Here is a 16446-nt window from a genome sequence, read left to right on the forward strand (position 1 = left end):
TGACTTGGCTTACCTGTTACAATCAGGAAACCTGATATGATCTGTCTCGCACCCATCCTGTCAACGTATCTATGAAATCAAACAAGACACAGTGTCACTCACAGGCGCAACTTGTCAAAAGATTTTACCTTTCATTAAGAGTGTTAGATAATTATTACTTTGTTTGTAATGTTAATATAATGAGCATTTAACAAATTTAAAAACATCTTTGCAACAATAATGATTTAATGTGAATAGTTTTTTTTCTTTTATTCCTTGGTATTGTTTTTAAAACGAAACAGAAACTTGAAAATAATAATTTACTTAATAATTAGTGTGTGTTTAATCTTCAAATGACTTAATTCAGTATAGGAGTACTTTTAGCCTTAATAACTCATTGTAGGTTTTACATTGCTACCTTCCTTAGTTCTCTCTTGATTATACCACTGTGTCACAATGGTGTTGATGAAAACTGAGAAAACATGAATGGCCCATGGAGTAATATCACTAATTAGGACATTCTGATGAGTTTTTGTTTCAGCTTCATTTCAGCTTCAAAATGAAATTCCAACAATTACCTTTTCTTAATTGTGGTTACAGCAGATACTCTATTTTAGAGGTGGACATCTCAAAACCCAATATAATAATTCCATATTTAAGGAATAGAATGAATTTTGATGAAGTGTTTCAAATGCGTTGTTGAATATGTATAAACCTTATATGCAACAACTGTCAACCAGAAATTTTACAAATTCAAGTTACTGGGGAGATCTTATATCTTTGAAGGAAAGACCTTATATCACTTTAAAAGACCTCACTTCCGTCTTACTTCAGCAAACACAAGACAAACAATAAGAATCTATTTCAAGTGTTCAGAATTTAGTGCTAAAAATAAACCCCTGCCTTTTTCTTCATATCTGAATGAGGAATATTATTACTTCCAAAATTCTATTGTCAATTTCTTGTGCCATTTCACTCAATTTCTCTTTCTCAATTTCTTATCCAGGTGTAGCTAGAATATAAACATGTAACTATACACATTACCTCAACAAGTAGAGGACTTGAACACAAAGCTGCACTGAGTGGAGAGACTGTTTTTTTAACCACTGTAAACACTTAATCTGTGCAACTATTCACAAGCATCAACCAGGCTGAAATGTGCTTGAGCAAAGAACTGGATTTAAGTGCAGGGGTGCTACGAGCTGACCCTGAACTCTGACCCGACTATGGTGAAAAGAGACCCCCAAAGAACCACTACCACATCACAGTTTCATCTTTCAAAAATGTTTGTCATCATTTGTATGTAATGATATGGATATAATAACAAAATTTAAATAGAGCTTTATAGTGGAAAAATAACCCTAGAATATCAGCCAAAGGAACCATTGAACCAGAATTCCACATTCAGTATGAGATAATATGCAATAATGGCACATAATTTATATTAAAAAAAATTGAAATTAAGACAGGACATTACTAAAATGCATTTGTATAATAATATTTAACACATTACAATTGTTAAAAAATGTACATATAAACATAAAAGTGTACTTACCCAAAATTAAGATATAAGATGAAAAGTTATTAATTCCCCCTTCTTTTTTCTGGTGTAGATGTTTTAAAGTGTTTCAGTGTTTGTTTGTTTTTTTTTAATTTAACTCAGTTCCCATACGTAACACTGCAAACCTCTCACCCTTTGTGACAGTCAACACTGTTTGAAGCCTTTATGTATTGAACTCAAGTAAGAGCGAATGACGTGACTTATTGGTCATACATTTAAAAAAGAAAAATTGTGACACCTTTAGTGATAAAAACAATCACTATGACAATTTGACAGATTCTTGGCACAGCACCACAGTATACTCCTTCTTTTGTCCTTTCTTCTGGTGTATTCAAGCTAGGAGAATGAAGTTCTACCAGCCTGACAGGACAAAATGCCAAATAAATAAATAAATAAATACAGAGTTCTCGTGAGGTGAAGTAGAGAAGGAGGAAATGCAAGAAAAGTACAATGATAATGGATTTGGTAATTCAAATTATATTGAACGAATATTGTATATGATTTTTAGCATTATTTCAGTAAATATGTAAATAGATTATACAATACAGTTGAAGTACAAAGCCATTATATCAATATGATCCAGAATGAAATCATTGTATTTTATAAATGGTGAATATCTGTCTTATTTTTGCTTCAAACCTAAATGTCAATAGAAAATACAGAATTATAAAAGTAATCAATAGCAGTATATTGTTGAAATAAGGACACCTCAACTATGTTACTGCTACATTTGTTTCACAAGTGAGTTGAATGATTACATTTTTTGCATTGCAGCTTCTATACAAAGACAGTGATTTGTAAGTCATGCATTTGTATGTGGTGTAACCCTGTGTTATTCTTGCGTTGCACTTCTTACGAATCACCTGCCTTTATATGCGATCACTCCGCCCACACTTAAAGGTGCAAGTCACTGCAGGTTTTTATAATCCAACATAAGGAAATAATTATCTCACTCATAAATATAGCAACAGCAATGATAAAAATTTGGAATGTAAGCTGTACAGTACATATTAAATCCACGTATACTCTACTCTTAATGTTTTTTTTTTTTTTAACCTTCTCACCTTTGAGGTAAGATACATCAGTACTGAAGGACTACTTTGTTTAAACCAAACATGAGGAAGAAAAAGTGGCATTATGTTGAGAGCGTTAAATTTGTGGGGTTTCGTTTTAGATTAAATGAAAGAGATTGGTTTGTCTGGTTTCATCTAGCTTCCTTATTTCTTATTTTATTTTCACATTAGTTGTCACTATTCAACAGCATAATTAATATGTAGTGACAATGTATCTTGTTGTTCTAGTTTTGTTATGTTGTTTTTGCACTTCTTTGAGCGCACCTTTCAGGCAAACTGCATTACCACAGTGGAAAACAAGGCAGAATCTAGAACCTAGAGCTTACGGCTTCCTACAAGTTTCGGTCATAAGAAGATCCACGTTACAGGTTACTGAAGGCTTATTCCACAACACATCATTTGATATCAAAAACCTGTCTTTTCAGTCCATTTTGCTGCAGAAGATAATCTCCCCCTGATACATCAAAATATTGCAGTTACAGCATTTGTAGCAGCTGTAAATGCCCACTCTGAACCCTTTGCTTGTTTCATCCAAGAAAACTAAAATAAAAGGAATTCATTGTGGAAATAAATTTAGAACACAGTATTAATTTACATGTATGATGTCTTATTTTATCTTCAAGATCCACTAAACTCCCAATAGGAAGTAATCAATCTCAAAACTTGTTGAAGTTGAGATTAGGGGAGCAGTGAAGAGACAGAGTAGGATACCTAGCAAAGGAAATTCCCTTTTACAAAGGAAAATCAGGAGGTGCATTCCAGTGAAGATCTTTTATTGGGAACGTTTTAGGACGGAGATTCAGTTCACCCTCCCAGGGGAGCAGTGTCAGGCTTACACCCCTGCTGGGCACGCTGTCTAGCAGAGGCCAGATAATTGTCTTACTTTTAAGATGTTCCTAAACAACCATATTTTGTAATTCAATAATTAAAATGAATATATGTAGTCCTGATCCTCAGGTGGTTACAGTGACATAAAACATTGCTTCTCTGTGTCTAATAGTTATGGAAATAATATGCATACATTTAACAGACATACAACTTGCAGAGTTAAACTATAATCAATCACATATCTCTAATAGAAGTAAAATTACAAATGTACACATAATCAGTAAGAAAAGTAATAAAGTTATTGCACTGTAGCACTTTAAGACTGCACATTTTCTTGTCTAAAGAGCCTCTTTTTGGTTGAGGTGAGGAGAGGGGATCAGAGGGAGTGCGAGCTTTGAATATGTGTTCAGGGCTCAGGTGCACATGATATGGTGGGATAGATAATGTCTATCTAACAGTGATAAAGGATTGGCTTGCTGTTTTAATCTGATCTTGAAAAATATTACATTCATGTGTAGAAAATTCCATGTAGATTGAAGAGGAATCCCAATTAAAGAAGTGCAGGGTCCCCTCTATCTGAACAAGTTTAATTCACTGATACAAAAAAAAAGCAGAGATTGACTGAACATAACACACTGCTACTGTTATATTCAATTGCAGAAAGTTTGGTTTGGTTGTCTGTAGACATCACTGCTGCTTACATTAAAACCTCTGACCTTAAACATACTGTATCTTGATCCACTTTCTCTTTACCCACCAACATTGCAAAACATCACTCCACAGACAATTTAATATTTTCAAAGATTTTTTTATTCTGATCATTATAAAGTTTCAGACAGGAAGTGTAAAATCTACAAGAAACCATGGAGAATACAGTTATGCATTTATAAATTCATAAATACAATTTCTATAAATAAGACAATTGACAGTTTTGACATACATATCATGAAACCATCATGTTTACAGTGTGAACCCCACTATGACCTGCATGTGTTCCTTCCTTTAATTTAAGACACAAACCTAAACATTAATCATACATGTATTTGGAGACCACAGTAAGGTTTACATAAGACAGCATTAGTAATTGTCACTAAGTTAAATATTGCTATAGCACAGTGCTCAGCGAAGCAAGATATATTTGCACATTAATAGTGCAACAGTGCAAATATTGCCTGATATCCCAGTGTTTAATAGATAGTGTCTTTATATTGTGGAGATTATTATTCCAGTGATGATTCAATGGACCAGAAACTTAGAGTTGGCTGTGTTATTCAGTCCAGGATCCCGGACATTCCCACACAGAAATGTGTTCAGTTCGACATGCATGTCTAATCCATAGTCATTAATGTGTCTGATCAGTGCAAAGCTGAAGTCCTTTTTCATACTGGAGATGGCAGTCATGTTCTAATGGCATTTCAAAGGGAAATCAGTTATTGCTGGCTTGACAGTAGCCATGACAACAGCACCAGGCAGGATGCAGTGATGAGACTGATCTTGTGGCTTACTCCACTTGAAACTGTAAATGAATACAAAAGAAATCAAAACTTTAATAAATGATAGTTCAGCCCTTTAAGTTTTTTAATCAAGTAGAACTCAATATTTCTTACATATGCCATCCACGCTGATGGAGCTGCCTTCGATGTCGAAGCCAGTGACGGTTGGAGCTGCTCTGATCAAAACACTCGCAATCTGAGTGTTATTAGGAACAGATGTGCTTTCAAAGGTAAGGTTCATGTTGTTTATGATTGATCCATTACTGCGGGAGTAAAAAAAGTACTATTTGAAAAGTCAGATTCAGGTCACAATTCTTAAACTGTGTGTTAAGTGTTAACAAATTACCTGAATGCCACCACGTCCAAGGAATTGAAGGAAGAGGGGAATTCCCTTTGGAACAAAGGTTCAAGCTGCAGAAACAGAAAACAGTGTATTGTCTTTTGCCAGCTGTAGGTTTATTTGTCTTAATATATTCCAAGAGATGTCTCTGTCATCATTTATGTCACTTTGAATCAGTTACCTTTTGACATACAATATGTAGATTCTCTAGTCAGCACCCTGATGTATGTTTTATGTTTCTCTACTTTTTGTAGTGTACACATATGAAAATGGCCATGAGACCAAAAGACATGAGGCACAATTGATAGGCATCAGTACAGGGTTTAAAAGAATAGATTAACTATTCATTGTGTACAGTGACGTTAAGATTCTTAATGTGCATTGCTGGGCAGTGTTAGCTGGTATTTATTTGTTCAGGATCTCTTTCCTGATGGAGAAATTTTCAACGTGATTAATTTGCAAGTACCATCCATCACAGCAAACACCTTGTTAGCTGTGTTTTTGTATATAATTTAAATATGCTGGTTTAGCAAGACTTAATGATTTTTCTTGGCAAGATGATAAACCTCCCCACCATCCTATATAAATAAATTTTCAAGATTTGGAATCATTGATAAGAATTGAAGGATTATTTTAATATAACTTAATCATATTTATTCTGAGACTAGTGTTTAATATACTATTCTGATTCTGTGAGTGGCTCAGTCTCTGATAAGATAATACAATTGATGATGCAATAAGGTGTACCCACAGGTTTTATTCAAAGGGTGAGACTTACCTGTCCCTTTATCATGGAAGCTCGGTTTGTAAAAGCAGCAGATGATGTATCCAGCAAGTCACTCGTAAACGTGTTTAGAAGAGACCTGAAAGTCACCCGCCTTGTTGTGAGTGCTGCAGTTGTAGATGCAGCAGTGGTCGGATTGGAGGTTGGAGGTTCAGCAGTTGTAGGTGCAGCAGTCGTAGGATTCGCAGTTGTAGGTGCAACAGTTGAAGGATTGGTAGTTGTAAGTACAGCAGTTGTAGTTTCATTTGCAACTGGACTTTCTGTAAAACATTAGTGATTAATTTTAGCATTTTATTTAGTTCTAAAGTTATTAAGTAAGGATTTTTATAATCAATAACAAATTTGCATGACAGGCATTCTAGCCGCATACAAGGTAGCATAGGTAATATCTAATCCTGGGACACATTGAAGTGTTGAATGAATGGATTACACTGTACAACACTGAAAAATGTTAAAGTTGTCTTAATGAATATTTTCTACACTCCAACATAACAACATAATTTTGTTAGTGACTCATTTAAAAACAGAGCATGAGCAGCACATGCAAAGATGTTTTAAATACTAATGAGAGTGACAGATTGAGTGTCATGTTAACTTACCTAATATTTCAATTGTGTTTGGATTAATGGTCACGTTGAACATATTGGTGGAAAAATTAACAGCTTCTACTAAGGTTTGAGCAACAACAGTATTCTGTGGCAGATCTGCAGTGGGAGTAGTCCGATTGAACACGACCCCCATTTCTGCTTCGGTTCCGTTCACTCGTGTTAGCTCTGGGGAAGCAGGCCTATACCATGAAACCAAATGAAAGAAGTGTCAAATAACAACTTGAGATTATTATGATACTTTACCTAAATTTGTGATTTACACATGATACAATCAACAGTGCAAGTGTCCAATTCTGCATGTGAAGCAAAATTAGTGAACCACTGTTTACCTGAATTGTTTCACAAAGCACCGATCAAACTGAGCACCAAATCTTCGTCTGTATATGCTATTACACTGCGAAAAGAAAGCAAAATTTAGACCATGGGTAGCTCTTAAGCACATTTTCATAATATGAATATAAATAGAAGTGAAAATTTTGCTGAAATAAGTTTACACCTCAACAAATTTATCTTTGATGTAAAATATTGTCAAATCATTCATATGTAATGCTCACACAAGATATGAAAAATAGATTCAATAAGAAACTTTACTTACCGCCCCTACAGCGCGTCGTTCAAGATCTTTGAATTGGCTGCTGTTTCTGTTAGTGAGATTATTTGAAAATGGCTCTTGTGGCAAATCTACTGATATAATGTAAGTAGGTTCAGTAGCCAGGGTAGTGGTTGTACTTGCTGAAGTTGTTGTCCCAGCACTTCTTGTTATAGCAGGTGTTGTAATGGTGGGATCAGAGATTGTAGTTGGAGCAGTTGTACTCTCTGAAGTTGCTGTTGAAGCAGGTGTTGGAGCTGCAGTTGTTATAGTTGCTGTAGTGGTTATAACAGAAGCAGTTGTTGTGACAGTTGTAGTTGTTGGACCAGTTGTTGTTGGGGCAGTTGTTGGAGCAATTGCTGTTGTTGGGGCAGTTGTTGTTACGACAGTTGTTTTGGCAGTTGAAGTTGTTGGAGCAGTTGCTGTTGTTGGGGCAGTTGTAGTCGTTGGAGGAGTTGTTGGGGCAGTTGTTATAGCAGTTGTAGTTGTTGGAGAAGTTGCTGTTGTTGAAGCAGTAATTTTTGGGGCAGTAGTAGTCGTAGTTGTGGGAGCAGTTGCTGTTGTTGGGGCAGGTGTAGTAGCAGTTGCAGTTGTTGGAGGAGTTGTTGTTGGGACAGTTGTTGTAGCAGTTGCAGTCTTTGTTGGGGCAGTTGTTAGGGCAGTGGTTGTTGTTTGAGCAGTTGTTGTTGGGGCAGTTGTTGAAGCAGCTGTACTTATTACAGCAGTTGTTGTTGGGGCAGTTGTTGTTGTTGGGGCAGTTGTTGGAGCAGTTGTTGTTGGGGCAGTTGTTGTTGTAGCATATTTTGTTGTGGCAGTTTTTGGGGCAGTTGTTGGAGCAGTTGTTGTTGGGGCAGTTGTTGTTGTAGCATATTTTGTTGTGGCAGTTGTTGTAGTAGTTGTTGTTGTTGTTGTTGTTGGGGCAGTTTTAGTAGAAACTGTAGTTGTCGGAGCAGTTGTTGTTGTAGTATTTGTTGTTGCGGCAGTCGTTGTTGTTGGGGCACTTGTTGTAGCAGTTGTTGTTGTTTTGGCAGTTGTAGTTGTTGGACCAGCTGTTGTTTGGGCAGTTGTTGTTGTGGCAGAAGTTGTAGCAGTTGTAGTTGTTGGAGCAGTTGTTGATGGGGAAGTTGTTGTTGAGAAAGTTGTTGTAGCAGTTGTTGGGGCAGTTGCTGTAGCAGTTGTTGTTGGGGCAGTTGTTGTAGCAGTTGTTCTTGGGGCAGTTGTTGTAGCAGTTGTTCTTGGGGCAGTTGTTGTAGCAGTTGTTGTAGGAGTTGATGTTGGGGCAATCGTTGTCGCAGTTGATGTTGGGGCAATTGTTGTAGCAATTGTTGTTGTTGTTGGGGCAGGTGTAGTAGCAGTTGTAGTTGTTGGAGGAGTTGTTGTTGAGGCAGTTTTTGTAGCAGTTGTTGTTGGGGCACTTGTTGTAGCAGTTGTTGTAGCAGTTGTTGTTGGGGCAGTCGTTGTTAGGATAGTTTTTGTTGGGGTAGTTGCTGTAGCAGTTGTAGTTTTTGTAGCAGTTTTTGTTGTTGGGTGAGTCGTTGTAGCATTTGTTGTTGGGACAGTTGTTGTTGGGGCAGTTGTTGTAGCAGTTGTACTTGTTGGAGCAGTTGTTGTCGCAGTTGTTGTTGTTGGGGAAATTGTTGTAGCAGTTGTTGTGACAGTCGTTGTTGGTACAGTTTCCGTTGTCGCAGTTGATGTTGGGGCAGTTGTTGGGGCAGTTGTAGCAGTTGTTGTTGTTGGGGCAGTTGTTGTAGCGGTGGTACTTGTTGGAGCACTTGTTGTCGCAGTTGTTGTTGTTGGGGCAATTGTTGTAGCAGTTGTTGTGGCAGTCGTTGTTGGGACAGTTTTTGTTGGGGCAGTTGTAGCAGTTTTTGGGGCAGTTGTTGTAGCAGTTGTTGTTGTTGGGGCAGTTGTTGTAGCAGTTGTTGTTGTGGCAGTCGTTGTTGTTGGGACAGTTGTTGTTGGGGCGGTTGTTGAGGCAGTTGTAGTTGTTGGAGCAGTTGTTGTTGTAGCAGTTGTTGTTGGGGCAGTTGTTGTAGCGTTTGTTGTAGGAGTTGTTGTTGGGGCAGTCGTTGTAGCAGTTGTAGTTTCTGCAGTTGTTTGAGCAGTTGTAGTTGTTGGAGCAGTTGTTGTAGCAGTTGTTGTTGTTGGGGCAGTTTTTGTTGGAGCAGTTGTTGTACCAATTGTTGTAGTTGGGGCAGTCGTTGTAGCAGTTGTTGTCGTTGTAGCGCTTGTTCTTGTAGCAGTTGTTGTTGTAGCAGTTGTTAGTGCAATTGTTTTAGGAGTTGTTGTTGGGGCAGTCGTTGTAGCAGTTGTTGTTGGGGCAGTTGTTGTTGGGGCAGTTGTTTTAGCAGTTGTTGTTGTGGTAGTTGTTGTAGCAGTTGTTGTTGGAGCAGTTGTTGTAGCAGTTGTTGTTGGGGCAGTTGTTATATCAGTTGTAGTTGTTGTACCAGTTGTTGTTGAGGCAGTTGTTGGGGCAGTTGTTGTATCAGTTGTAGTTGTTGGAACAGTTGTTGTAGCAGTTGTTATAGCAGTTGTTGTTGGGGCAGTTGTTGTAGCAGTTTTAGTTGTTGGGGCAGTTGTTGTAGCAGTTGTAGTTGTTGGAGCAGTTGTTGTTGAGGCAGTTGTTGTAGCTGTTGTTGTTGTTGGGACAGTTGTAACAGTTGTAGTTGTTGGAACAGTTGTTGTAGCAGTTGTTTTTGTTGGGGCAGTTGTTGTAGCAATTGTTGTTTGGGCAGTTGTTGTAGCAGTTGTTGTTGGGGCACTTGTTGTAGCAGTTGTTGTTGGGGCACTTGTTGTAGCAGTTGTAGTTGTTGGAGCAGTTGTTGTACCAGTTGTTTTTGTTGGGGCAGTTGTTGTAGCAGTTGTTGTTGGGGCAGTTGTAGTTGTTGGAGCAGTTGTTGTTGTTGGGGCAGTTGTTGTAGGAGTTGTTGTTGAGGCGGTTGTTGTAGCAGTTGTTGTTGGGGCATTTGTTGTAGCAGTTGTTGTTGTTGGGACAGTTGTAAAAGTTGTAGTTGTTGGAGCAGTTGTTGTAGCAGTTGTTTTTGTTGGGGCAGTTGTTGTAGCAATTGTTGTTTGGGCAGTTGTTGTAGCAGTTGTTGTTGGGGCAGTTGTTGTAGCAGTTGTAGTTGTTGGAGCAGTTGTTGTAGAATTTCTTTTTCTTGGGGCAGTTGTTATATCAGTTGTAGTTGTTGGAGCAGTTGTTGTTGAGGCAGTTGTTGTAGCTGTTTTTGTTGTTGGGACAGTTGTATCAGTTGTAGTTGTTGGAGCAGTTGTTGTAGCAGTTGTTTTTGTTGGGGCAGTTGTTGTAGCAGTTGTTGTTGGGGCAGTTGTTGTAGCAGTCGTAGTTGTTGGAGCAGTTGTTGTTGGGGCAGTCGTTGTAAGGATAGTTGTATTTGGGGTAGTTGTTGTAGCAGTTTTTGTTGTTGAGGCAGTTGTTGTATCAGTTGTAGTTGTTGGAGCAGTTGTTGTAGCAGTTGTTGTTAGGGCAGTTGTAGCAATTGTAGTTGTTAGAGCAGTTGTTGTTGTTGTAGCAGTTGTTGTTGTTTGTGCAGTTGTTGTACCAGTTGTTGTTGTTGAGGCAGTTGTTGTAGCAGTTGTTGTTGGGGCACTTGTTGTAGCAGTTGTTGTTGGGGCAGTTGTTGTAGCAGTTGTAGTTGTTGGGTCCGTTGTTGTTGTTGTTGTTGGGGCAGTTGTTGTAGCAGTTGTAGTTGTTTGAGAAGTTGTTGTTGTTGTGGCAGTTGTTGTGGCAGTTGTTGTTGTTGGGGCAGGTGTTGTTGTAGCAGTTGTTGTTGGGGCAGTTGTAGCAGTTGTAGTTGTTGGAGCAGTTGTTGTTGGGGCAGGTGTTGTATCAGTGGTAGTTGTTTGAGCAGTTGTTGTTGTTGGAGCAGTTGTTGGTGGGGCAGTTGTTATAGCAGTTGTAGTTATTTGAGATGTAGTTGTTGTTGGGGCAGTTGTTGTAATAGTTGTTGTTGGAGCAGTTGTTGTTGGGGCAGGTGTTGTATCAGTTGTAGTTGTTGGAGCAGTAGTTGTTGGAGCAGTTGTTGTAGCAGTTGTAGTTGTTGTAACAGTTGTTGTTGTTGGGGCAGGTGTTGTAGCAGTTGTAGTTGTTGGGGCAGTTGTAGCAGTTGTTGTAGTTGTTTGAGAAGTTGTAGTTGTTGGGGCAGGTGTTGTAGCAGTTGTTGTTGTTGGAGAAGTTGTTGTAGCAGTTGTTGTAGCAGTTGTAGTTGTTTGAGAAGTTGTTGTAGGGGCAGGTGTTGTAGCAGTTGTAGTTGTTGTTGGGGCAGTTGATGTAGCAGTTGTAGTTGTTGGAGCAGTTGTTGTCGGGGCAGTTGTTGTTGGAGCAGGTGTTGTTTGGGCGGTTGTTGTAGCAGGTGTAGTTGTTGGAGAAGTAGTTGTTGTTGGGGCAGTTGTTGTTGGGGCAGTTGTTGTAGGAGTAGTAGTTGTTGTAGCAGTTGTTGTTGGGGCACTTTTAGCAGTTGTTATAGCAGTTGTTGTTGGGGCAGTCGTTGAAAGGTTAGTTGTTGTTGGTGTAGTTGTTGTAGCAGTTGAAGTTGTTGTAGCAGTTGTTGTTGAGGCAGTTGTTGTAGCAGTTGTTGTTGGGGCACTTTTAGCAGTTGTTATAGCAGTTGTTGTTGGGGCAGTCGTTGAAAGGTTAGTTGTTGGTGGTGTAGTTGGTGTAGCAGTTGAAGTTGTTGTAGCAGTTGTTGTTGAGGCAGTTGTTGTAGCAGTTGTTGTTGGGGCACTTTTAGCAGTTGTTATAGCAGTTGTTGTTGGGGCAGTCGTTGAAAGGTTAGTTGTTGGTGGTGTAGTTGGTGTAGCAGTTGAAGTTGTTGTAGCAGTTGTTGTTGAGGCAGTTGTTGTAGCAGTTGTTGTTGGGGCACTTTTAGCAGTTGTTATAGCAGTTGTTGTTGGGGCAGTCGTTGAAAGGTTAGTTGTTGGTGGTGTAGTTGGTGTAGCAGTTGAAGTTGTTGTAGCAGTTGTTGTTGAGGCAGTTGTTGTAGCAGTTGTTGTTGGGGCACTTTTAGCAGTTGTTATAGCAGTTGTTGTTGGGGCAGTCGTTGAAAGGTTAGTTGTTGGTGGTGTAGTTGGTGTAGCAGTTGAAGTTGTTGTAGCAGTTGTTGTTGAGGCAGTTGTTGTAGCAGTTGTTGTTGGGGCACTTTTAGCAGTTGTTATAGCAGTTGTTGTTGGGGCAGTCGTTGAAAGGTTAGTTGTTGGTGGTGTAGTTGGTGTAGCAGTTGAAGTTGTTGTAGCAGTTGTTGTTGAGGCAGTTGTTGTAGCAGTTGTTGTTGGGGCACTTTTAGCAGTTGTTATAGCAGTTGTTGTTGGGGCAGTCGTTGAAAGGTTAGTTGTTGGTGGTGTAGTTGGTGTAGCAGTTGAAGTTGTTGTAGCAGTTGTTGTTGAGGCAGTTGTTGTAGCAGTTGTTGTTGGGGCACTTTTAGCAGTTGTTATAGCAGTTGTTGTTGGGGCAGTCGTTGAAAGGTTAGTTGTTGGTGGTGTAGTTGGTGTAGCAGTTGAAGTTGTTGTAGCAGTTGTTGTTGAGGCAGTTGTTGTAGCAGTTGTTGTTGGGGCACTTTTAGCAGTTGTTATAGCAGTTGTTGTTGGGGCAGTCGTTGAAAGGTTAGTTGTTGGTGGTGTAGTTGGTGTAGCAGTTGAAGTTGTTGTAGCAGTTGTTGTTGAGGCAGTTGTTGTAGCAGTTGTTGTTGGGGCACTTTTAGCAGTTGTTATAGCAGTTGTTGTTGGGGCAGTCGTTGAAAGGTTAGTTGTTGGTGGTGTAGTTGGTGTAGCAGTTGAAGTTGTTGTAGCAGTTGTTGTTGAGGCAGTTGTTGTAGCAGTTGTTGTTGGGGCACTTTTAGCAGTTGTTATAGCAGTTGTTGTTGGGGCAGTCGTTGAAAGGTTAGTTGTTGGTGGTGTAGTTGGTGTAGCAGTTGAAGTTGTTGTAGCAGTTGTTGTTGAGGCAGTTGTTGTAGCAGTTGTTGTTGGGGCACTTTTAGCAGTTGTTATAGCAGTTGTTGTTGGGGCAGTCGTTGAAAGGTTAGTTGTTGGTGGTGTAGTTGGTGTAGCAGTTGAAGTTGTTGTAGCAGTTGTTGTTGAGGCAGTTGTTGTAGCAGTTGTTGTTGGGGCACTTTTAGCAGTTGTTATAGCAGTTGTTGTTGGGGCAGTCGTTGAAAGGTTAGTTGTTGGTGGTGTAGTTGGTGTAGCAGTTGAAGTTGTTGTAGCAGTTGTTGTTGAGGCAGTTGTTGTAGCAGTTGTTGGGGCACTTGTAGCAGATGTTGTAGCACGTGTTGCTGGGGCAGTTGTTATATCAGTTGTAGTTGTTGGAGCAGTTGTTGTTGTTGGGGCAGCTGTTGTAGCAGTTGTAGTTGTTGGAGCAGTTGTTGTAGCAGTTGTTGTTGGGGCAGTTGTTGTATCAGTTGTAGTTGTTGTAGCAGTTGTTGTTGGGGGAGTTGTTTTAGCAATTGTAGTTGTTGGGGCAGTTGTTTTAGGAGTTGTTGTTGAGGCAGTTGTTGTAGCAGTTGTTGTATCAGTTGTAGTTGTTGGACCAGTTGTTGTTGTTGTAGCAGTTGTTGTTGAGGCAGTTGTTGTAGCAGTTGTTGTTGTTGGGGCAGTTGTTGTATCAGTTGTAGTTGTTGGAGCAGTTGTTGTAGCAGTTGTTGTTGGGGCACTTGTTGTAGCAATTGTAGTTGTTGGAGCAGTTGTTGATGTTGTAGCAGTTGTTTTTGGTGCAGTTGTTGTAGCAGTTGTTGTTGAGGCAGTTGTTGTAGCAGTTGTTGGGGCACTTGTTGTAGCAGTTGTTGTTGTTGGTGCAGTTGTTGTAGCAGTTGTTGTTGAGGCAGTTGTTGTAGCAGTTGTTGTTTGGGCAGTTGTTGTATCAGTTGTAGTTGTTGGAGCAGTTGTTGTAGCAGTTGTAGTTGTTGTAGCAGTTGTTGTTGTAGCAGTTGTTGTTGTTGGGGCAGTTGTTGTAGCAGTTGTTGTTGGGGCAGTTGTTGTAGCAGTTGTTGTTGGGGCAGTTGTTGTAAGGATAGTTGTTGTTGGGGTAGTTGTTGTAGCAGTTGTTGTTGTTGAGGCAGTCGTTGTATCAGTTGTAGTTGTTGGAGCAGTTGTTGTAGTAGTTGTTGTTGTTGGGGTAGTTGTTGTAGCAGTTGTTGTTGTTGAGGCAGTCGTTGTATCAGTTGTAGTTGTTGGAGCAGTTGTTGTGGCAGTTGTTGTAGGGGCACTTGTTGTAGCAATTGTAGTTGTTGGAGCAGTTGTTGTTGTTGCAGTTATTGTTGGGGTAGTTGTTGTAACAGTTGTTGTTGAGGCAGTTGTTGTAGCAGTTGTTGTTGGGGCAGTTGTTGTATCAGTTGTAGTTGTTGTAGCAGTTGTTGTTGGGGGAGTTGTTGTAGCAATTGTAGTTGTTGGAGCAGTTGTTGTTGTAGCAGTTGTTGTTGTTTGGGCAGTTGTTGTAGGAGTTTTTGTTGAGGCAGTTGTTGTAGCAGTTGTTGTATCAGTTGTAGCTGTTGGAGCAGTTGTTGTAGCAGTTGTTGTTGGGGCAGTTGTTGTAGCAGTTGTAGTTGTTGGAGCAGTTGTTGTTGTAGCAGTTATTGTTGTTGGGGCAGTTGTTATATCAGTTGTAGTTGTTGGAGCAGTTGTTGTTGTTGCAGCAGTTGTTGTTGGTGCAGTTGTTGTAGCAGTTGTTGAGGCAGTTGTTGTAGCAGTTGTTGTTGGGGCAGTTGTTGTATCAGTTGTAGTTGTTGGAGCAGTTGTTGTTGGGGCACTTGTTGTAGCAATTGTAGTTGTTGGAGCAGTTGTTGTTGTTGTAGCAGTTGTTGTTGTTGGTGCAGTTGTTGTAGCAGTTGTTGTTGGGGCAGTTGTTGTAGCAGTTGTAGTTGTTGGAGCAGTTGTTGTTGTAGCAGTTGTTGTTGTTGGGGCAGTTGTTGTATCAGTTGTAGTTGTTGGAGCAGTTGTTGTTGCAGTTGTAGTTGTTGTAGCAGTTGTTGTTGTTGGGGCAGTTGTTGTAGCAGTTGTTGTTGGGGCAGTTGTTGTAGCAGTTGTTGTTGGGGCAGTTGTTGTAGCAGTTGTTGTTGGGGCAGTTGTTGTAACAGTTGTTGTTGGGGCAGTTGTTGTAGCAGTTGTTGTTGGGGCAGTTGTTGTAGCAGTTGTTGTTGGGGCAGTTGTTGTAGCAGTTGTTGTTGGGGCAGTTGTTGTAACAGTTGTTGTTGTGGCAGTTGTTGTAGGAGTTGTTGTTGGGGCAGTTGTTGTAGCAGTTGTTGTTGGGGCAGTTGTTGTAACAGTTGTTGTTGAGGCAGTTGTTGTAGCAGTTGTTGTTGGGGCAGTTGTTGTAGCAGTTGTTGTTGTTGGGGCAGTTGTTGTAGCAGTTGTTGTTGGGGCAGTTGTTGTAGCAGTTGTTGTTGTTGGAGCAGTTGTTGTATCAGTTGTAGTTTTTGGAGCAGTTGTTGTAGCAGTTGTTTTTGGGGCAGTTGTTGTAGCAGTTGTTGTTGAGGCAGTTGTTGTAGCAGTTGTTGTTGGGGCAGTTGTTGTAGCAGTTGTTGTTGGGGCAGTTGTTGTAGCAGTTGTTGTTGTTGGAGCAGTTGTTGTATCAGTTGTAGTTTTTGGAGCAGTTGTTGTAGCAGTTGTTTTTGGGGCAGTTGTTGTAGCAGTTGTTGTTGAGGCAGTTGTTGTAGCAGTTGTTGTTGGGGCAGTTGTTGTATCAGTTGTAGTTGTTGTAGCAGTTGTTGTTGGGGGAGTTGTTTTAGCAATTGTAGTTGTTGGGGCAGTTGTTTTAGGAGTTGTTGTTGAGGCAGTTGTTGTAGCAGTTGTTGTATCAGTTGTAGCTGTTGGAGCAGTTGTTTTAGCAGTTGTTGTTGGGGCAGTTGTTGTAGCAGTTGTAGTTGTTGGAGCAGTTGTTGTAGCAGTTGTAGTTGTTGTAGCAGTTGTTGTTGTAGCAGTTGTTGGTGTTGGGGCAGTTGTTGTAGCAGTTGTTGTTGGGGCAGTTGTTGTAAGGATAGTTGTTGTTGGGGTAGTTGTTGTAGCAGCAGTTGTTGTTGTTGAGGCAGTCGTTGTATCAGTTGTAGATGTTGGAGCAGTTGTTGTAGAAGTTGTTGGGGCAGTTGTTGTAGCAGTTGTAGTTGTTGGAGCAGTTGTTGTTGAGGCAGTTGTTGTAGCTGTTGTTGTTGTTGGGGCAGTTGTTTTAGTTGTTGTTGTTGGGGGTGTTG

General features: G+C 40.0%; 2 protein-coding genes across 2 annotated transcripts; both read right to left on the minus strand.

The window, feature by feature from the left end:
- Nucleotides 1–9432: 9432 nt before the first annotated feature.
- LOC111240196 (integumentary mucin C.1-like) lies at nt 9433–10753 on the minus strand (the record flags this gene model as incomplete). Its single annotated transcript, XM_022770168.1, has 2 exons — nt 9433–9514; nt 10625–10753. Coding segments are annotated over 2 exons (211 nt in total), but the record flags the coding sequence as incomplete, so codon positions are not given.
- Nucleotides 10754–13424: 2671 nt separating this feature from the next.
- LOC111240195 (uncharacterized protein DDB_G0285291-like) lies at nt 13425–15396 on the minus strand (the record flags this gene model as incomplete). The annotated part of the gene is made up of 3 exons (XM_022770167.1): nt 13425–13511; nt 14359–14472; nt 15172–15396. Coding segments are annotated over 3 exons (426 nt in total), but the record flags the coding sequence as incomplete, so codon positions are not given.
- Nucleotides 15397–16446: the final 1050 nt, after the last annotated feature.

Source organism: Seriola dumerili, unplaced genomic scaffold (genome assembly GCF_002260705.1).
Source record: "Seriola dumerili isolate Sdu_G_001 unplaced genomic scaffold, Sdu_1.0 BDQW01020707.1, whole genome shotgun sequence".
Lineage (NCBI taxonomy): Eukaryota > Metazoa > Chordata > Actinopteri > Carangiformes > Carangidae > Seriola > Seriola dumerili.